General features: G+C 41.2%; 1 protein-coding gene across 1 annotated transcript in view; it reads right to left on the reverse strand.

The window, feature by feature from the left end:
* Positions 1 to 7,500, reverse strand: part of mmp24 (matrix metallopeptidase 24) — a 76,310-nt gene that overhangs the window by 30,345 nt on the left and 38,465 nt on the right. Inside the window, exon 4 of the mRNA XM_063214812.1 lies at positions 5,742 to 6,046. Within this exon, the coding sequence (XP_063070882.1) occupies positions 5,742 to 6,046 (305 nt within the window). The remainder of the gene's footprint in view (positions 1 to 5,741; positions 6,047 to 7,500) is intronic.

Below are 7,500 nucleotides of genomic sequence, written 5' to 3' on the forward strand. Positions count from 1 at the left end.
AGCCTTGGGGCTCCAGGCCATCTTAATCCGGCCCTGCCTGCCCACAGCCAACTGCGGTCACCTGCAGAGCTGTACTGCCATATCACAGCAGCCTACTACTGCTGCTGCACGGTGTCTTTGTTTACTCTTGTGTAAGTCACCTTCAATAAAAGCCTCTACTAATGTAATGTAATAGTGCTGCTGTACATTCAATTGCACTCCTTCCTTCTTCAACTGCTTCAACCAGGATTTTTCTGCTCCCACTTTAACACTTTTTTATGTAACGTTTCGTGCATTTCGTGTGAAAACCCTTCTTCAGACAAAAACAAAAAGCGGGAGCAGAAAGACCCTGGTTGAACCGACTCCCAAAGAGGTTGGATATATAATAAGAGGAATCGAAACACGCCCACTCAATGCAAAAGCGTTGTCCCTCCTTCTTCTTCTCTTTTCGTGATTTTTGCACAAGACGTGCGCTACCGCCATCTCCAGCGCTAATGGGACTCCATTTATTCTCTACCTCAAGACTCCGAAGGTCTCCTAATCGAAGGTCTCCTAAAGGGGCGTTCACCCGACGTAAAGTGGATACCGGAAAATAACCTGCCTGCTTTATCTCACTCTCATATACGATTCTCTGCTACTCCTCTCCTTCGACTGATCACCACTCTCAGAGCCAACAACCATTGTCACCTGCGGGGCCGTACCGTCTCTGCACATGCCCAACTCACACCTACCACTGGTGGTACACAGTGTTCCTCCCTCCACATATCTTCAAATTATTTATGTCCTCTACTAGGGCTGCACAATTATTTGAAAAATAATCAAAATCGTGATAAAATAGTAAAATCGAACTCGTGATTTTAATCGTGATATAATCGTGACAATAGTGACCTACTTTTGAGAGCGTCCTTGAAGCCAGAACATACTGACAGGCTGGTGTTTCTGGCCAGAAATCTGTCCACTTAAGTTTCATGCTATTGCCTTTACATAATTATTACAATTTATTTTATTTTGCTCATCCCGCATGCAATTCATTCAAAAAAATCTGCAAAAATCAATAATCGTGATTAATAATCGTGATTATGATTTTAACCAAAATAATCGTAATTATGATTTTTTCCATAATCGTGCAGCCCTATCCTCTACAGTAATGTGTGGTTAGCTGCCTTGCTCATGGATGGAAGTGTAGGGCTTCAAACCATCTGGGATTTGAACCTTCAACCCCCAGATTGAAAGACCAACTTCCCTAACCACTACTAGGCGACATCTGCCCACGACTACAACAGTTTCAGGAGAGTTAAAAGGTTGGCAGTTTGAGACATTACCAAGTAAAGCTTCTTGTGCCCTAGGAATGACCCGACCGAGATTAAGAAAAAATAATTGTATAACTTTTTAAAAACAGAAAAATCCTCAATACTCAAATGTGGTTTGTAATATTCATAAATAAATTCAAGTGCTTGGTCAGGTTCTGTCCAGCTGTCCACTTCCTTCTGCTTTCCATTTGCCATTTCTCTCTGCGTTTCTTTTTTTTTCTTTTCAATTCTCATTACTATTCAATTAAGCATTGATCCAGAGACTCATTCATCAGCTGCGATCATCATCAGTGATCAGCAAGCAGGCGGCCAAGTGCTCACTTCACCTCTAATTCTTGACTGTTGGGCAAGAGCAGAGCTGCCTTTTTTGCGGCCAGCAATGCAGCCAGCGGAGCCAAGAAACTCTCAGTCTCTAGTCCGAAAAAGCCCAGAGAGGTGCATTGTATGTGTGTGTGCGTGTGTGTGTGTGTGTGTGTGCATGTGCGTGTGCGTGTGGTACCACAGCAATCAATACTCATATTTGAATGTAATTATTGAGCCCAGTAAAACTATGTGACCCGCACTGTGTTTATCAACCCCTGGCAGAGAAAACAATACACTTAGCAAATTTGCCATTTTTTTTCCCCTGTCAATACTGAATGAAGCATTACACTTGCGTCATCAAAAATGATATTAAAGTCATTACCCGGCCGCATTACATTTGGAGATTCATTTATGTCCTCTTGGATGTACTGTACACTTGTAGGCAGCCTGTGTGCCCTGTCAGTGTGCTGTAAAATTCACAACATTAATTTGATTGCGTAATGACAGACAGGCAATACTGTACCCTATCCAACCCAATCTGTCCCACCCTCCACCTCCCCCCCACACCCTCACCCCCCCCTCTTACATGAATGAACATGGGAACATTTGATTGAAGAATAACTGTAATACCCGTGCTGTTAAGTTAACCACGGCATGACGATTACATAACTATTACAACTGTTGCGTAAAAGTACTGAATGAATGGCATTAGAATGAGGGGGTGTTTGTTTTTTTGATGATTATGGCACGCTAGGTAGATAATAGGATGTAGAGCGTCTGAGCGCCAGAGCGCTGATCCGGAGTTGCTGCAGTGCTTTCTCACAGTCCACGTATAGCATTGTGCTATGGTGCTATGGGAGACAATTTGAAAAAACTCCTGCACACTGACAATTTCGCTGTTTTTCTTTAACCCATTTTAGCCTAAGCCCTTTTTGGGAAAAGGTGCCCTCTCCCTATTAAAACCTAAATATCTCAGCCTCCGAAGCACATAAAAACATGAAATAAGTTGCATTTAAAAGCTACAACCTTCATTTCACACTAGAATGTGTTCATTCAGCTCTAACTTACCGGCATTTTTAATAAAACAGCTCAAATCTCGAGAACTTGAATGAAGTTAAGGTAAACGTAAAGGTAAAATGTGTTTTTTCTAATTGTCTGCCGAGTGACCCATGGGCCATCTCCGCCGCACCTGCCAGCTGGGCTGTGCGAAAAGAAATCCAAGTTCAACGTGGTGCTACAGGGGAAAAAAAACATGGGGCAAGGCACTGCAAGTGCACCCCCATTGACATTTCGTCGCTCTAGGATTATAAGGTTCTATCTGACATTTTGGTCGAAATTGAGTTATTGCCATAGTCATATTATAGTAACACTGCTTTACATCCTAGAATATGTTTTTTAACGTTTTATGCATTTTTCACCGTTTAATCCTCAGAACCAGAAGGTTCTATCTGCAAAACCGCACTTCAACTTAGAATTATAGGGTTCTATCTGACGCAATTGAACGTAGCAGCTTTGCAAAGCGGCTAATCAGCTGCTTTTTCGTTTGTTATGATACCAACGCATGTCTCCAGTCTCAGTGCTACCATTGCCTCGCAAAATGTTGCAAATATGAGCTTCTGTTTGCCATTCAAAGCAAGGATGGCGACTCCAATGCACCCCCGCTTATTTAATCAGCAAAAGGCGGAGCTATGCACCAAGTTGGACAGATCTTGCAATTTACGGTGACACTGATGTAGCCCACGTTAGAAAGTTGAAGTCGAAACACATTCAAAGAACAAACGTGGCAATTCTTAATCCCATGCTTGCCAATTAGCTGTGCTTACGTGAGGCAACATTAGGTTTTGCGTTGCGTTGGGTCAGAATTGCTCAAAAAGTAGCCAGTAGTATCATGGACATGACCAAACTAGCTATCAATATTAGGCCTACCTTATCACGCGATGAGATGCCGTCACAGTCGATTTTACTGAGCCAAGCAGTCCCTATTTATATGGGAAGGTAAAGGTATAGGCTAATGACGGTAAATATTACGCACGTGTTGTAGACTTGCAGTGTTTGTATTTGACCAAAGTGCTCGCTGGTTGCGCATGGCGTACCAGCATGGTAATATCTAACTATTTAATATACTATGGCTTTGGGTCACTAGGCCTAATTAGTATTATTATTACACTTTTTGGTTCCCACTGCAATAATGGGACAAACGTACGTTAAAATAAAATCTATCTATCTATCTAGCTCTATCTAATCTTGCCATGGCTAGCCTTTCCCTATCCTATTGGACCTTTACTTTTTGGTAAATTTAAGCTGATGTTAAGATTTTTTTAGTGGCTTTTAGCATATTAGGCCTATTTATTAAGATAATGTTGTGGGCTCAATGATAGATTACACCGACCCACCCAGGCCAAGTGACCCAAGAACCAAGGGGGCCCTAAAGCTCATCATCCACTTTTAAAACATTGTGCATATCATTATTCATTCCCTGAATGTGAAATGCAGGTACTTGTTGTAATTTATTATATGGAGCCCTGGAATAGTCTAACAAGTACACTTTTACTGCAGTAAATGCAATATGTTAGATACATACCTCCATACTATACAAAAACATTGACTGTAATGCACATTTGAATTGTATTGCAGTGCTGACAGATCTGTACCTGGTATATATTTTACAGTACATTACATAACATTAGGCCCTCATCCAAAGGGACTTACAGTACATGGTATTTGTACAGGGTATTGGCTATAGTCCCTGGAGAAGTAAGGGGTTAGGTTTCTTGCTCAAGGACATCTCAGCCAGGGAGTGAGATGGTGGGATTTGAACCTGTAACAATTAGTCTCCTTAACCACTTGGCCAGGGGTGGAGAAACTTTTGCATCTGTACTATGAACACAAATCAGGATTTCCCCCTGCACTTTAGGCCTATATTGAAGGCGGCCACCTTCACAACAGACCCCACCTTCACTAGGTCCCCTGAAAATGCAACTTAATTGTATTGCAAATGTAATTCCTAAGAATACTTTACAAAATATGTCATATTTCATGTGAAGCTGCATAACATTGAAAGTATATCGGGCCCAGATAAGATGATTACGGCCCTTGGGACATAGGTTCTCCACCACACTGGGCCATGGGCCATTCTGATATTGTGTTAAAATTTGACTTTTTTCCCCCTCATTTTCTTGGGGGACAAGCCCCTGAACCCCTAATAACCAAGGGTTTCTAATATCTAGGTTAAACTCTATCTAACTACGGGTATTGTATAAATACATACAATATATACATATAGGCTATATATAGGCCTTCAGTGGCCTGAAATCTCCAAATGCCAATTAATATTCTTTAAATAGTGTTGTTACAACCATTGTATTAGTAATCTATGAGTTTTGTTCAGAAATCATTGTTAATTTCTATGTTTTGGTAGATAGAACCCTATAATTCTAAAAACATTTTGCGGTAAGGTTCTATCTGCATTCTACCTGTTTAAAAAACACCACTTCCCAATGTTCAATGATTTAAATATTTCAGATTTAGAGTTCATTTAAGGTGTCTTTAACTCTAGTGTATCAAATTAACATTTTCCATATGCCAATTATGATCTACAGACTGCCCCAATTATACAGTGCAAAATCGCATCTTACAGCAATACATACAGTGGCCTGCAATCTCCAAATACCACTTAATTTTCTTTAAACAGTGTTGTTACAACTATTTTATTAGTAATCTATGAGTTTTGTTCAGAAATTATTGTTAATTCTGATGTTTTGGTAGATAGAACCTTATAATCCTAAAAACATTTTGCGATTTCAGTGCAATAAGGTTCTATCTACATTTTACCTGTTTTAAAAAACACCACTTCCAAATGTTCGATGATTTTAATATTTCAGATTTAGAGTTCATTGAAGTTGTCTTTAAGTCTAGTGTATCAAACAAACCTATTCCATATGCCACTTCTGATCTACAGAGTGCAAAATCTTTAAACCTCAATATCTCAGAACTGGTCAAAAGTCAGATAGAACCCTATAATCCTAAGGCGACGATGTATATGCTGCCGTTGATCAATTTCTGGTGTTGTTTGTTTTTTATTCTGCGGTGCTGTGCCACAGAATGGTCTATGTACTGTACTGTATGGGAAACACTCCACTTGACACTCACCGTCGTGGTTGGCGTTCCCTAACGTCCACGGCTCGTCCGAGTCGAAGTGGGTGTCGCCGCCGATGCCTGGGCCGGGGAAGTAGGCGTGGGCCAGGAAGCCCCCCTCGCCGTCGAACGGAGAGCTGTCGCCGTGGAAACCCGAGGCGAAGAAGATCATGATGTCGGCCTCCTTGCCCTGCGCCTTCATCTCCTTGGAGTCCACTTCCTGGAAGGACAGCGGCGTCACCGACTGCCACACGTCGAAGGCCTGGCGGATGGCTTTCTTGGTGTCGGCCTCGCCCACTTTGGGCGTGTAGTTGTGGATGCTGTCATCAAGGCAACAACAAGAAGAAGAGGTCAGAGAAGGTCAGCAGCGAAGAAAGGAAGAATCATGGGATCATGATCTGCTTTTTTATATATATACATATATGAGGAGCTCTTTTCCAAAACGCAATATCCACCATTTTTTATTTTTTACATTTTAATATTGGAATTGACTGTTAAGAGGTCCTATCATCTATGTGTGAATTCTTGCCATTCAAATGTTTTGAAAACATACTTTAAAACCTCTATAAAACTGCATTTTGCAATGCAAATCAATGGAATGTCCAATACAAAAATGTCAATTTCCCAACATTCTATAAAATGGATATACCTCATTTTGGAAAAAAGCTCCTCATATATTTTCAGGGGCTTTTATGCCTTTATTTGATAGTCCGAGATGGTGACAGGAAGCGAGTGGGACAGAGAGACAGGGTGGGATCGGGAAATGACCCCGTCCGGACTTGAACCGGGGTCCCCGTGGGCATGCAAGCCCAAATGTGGGGGGCCTAGCGCGCTAGGATCACTATCTGCTTTGACTGTCAAAGTCCATGTGATGTAATCGTGCACTGGTTAAAAATGCCCTGCTTTACTGTTCCAAGTTGAATAAACTTTGATATATCAAAATAAAATGTCTGACATAATGTACTGTACTGTCAATGTCATCAGTCATTTGTGAAAATGAAATGTTATATAATATATAATAATCAATATCATCAGTCATTCATTCATCAAAAAGAAATGTCTCACGTCATGTGCTGTAATACTGAAAATGGTACATTACATTAGAAAACATTGATGCATCCTTCTCGACTAGCGCCCTGCTGAATCCTCCCCACAGCCTCAGCACCAGGAAATGGTCAAAAAAGGTACAGCAACTATGCTGCTCATTGAAACTGGGCTGCCTATTGCCAAATTTGATCTTTTCATGAAAGTTTACTAAGTAATAAACTAATATTTTCTTGCATGGCCCAAGTACAGTCATTTCTTAAGCTAAAAATGGCTATTTCTGGAAATTCAAAATGGCGGACCATGGAGAAGATCCCCCTTTTCATGTATGAAAAGTGCAATTTTCCAGTACAGTCCAATACTGAGAAGTAGATGCTGGTGGTAAGTATTCATGAAAAACGTAACATTACTGAATGGGCAGCATGAATTCTGGAAATAAACAACTAAAAATCCCACACAGTGTCCCTTTAATGCAATTGGGAAGGTTTAAAAATAGCTCTGCACTTCACCGAGGACACAGAGTACTACAATACAATACGGCAAGTCATCGGGGAGAAAACATCCGGACTGCTACGTACACGTACGGCTACAGGCTCTCCTGAAATTCCATCATGGGAAAGCCTTTTGTTCCATCTGTTGCTGCTGCTGCTGCTGCTCTGTGTGTGTGTGTGTGTGTGTGTGTGTGTGTGTGTGTGTGTGTGTGTGTGTGTGTGTGTGTGTGTGTGTGTGT

The sequence above is a fragment of the Engraulis encrasicolus genome, chromosome 14, assembly GCF_034702125.1.
Source record: "Engraulis encrasicolus isolate BLACKSEA-1 chromosome 14, IST_EnEncr_1.0, whole genome shotgun sequence".
NCBI classification, from domain to species: Eukaryota; Metazoa; Chordata; class Actinopteri; order Clupeiformes; family Engraulidae; genus Engraulis; species Engraulis encrasicolus.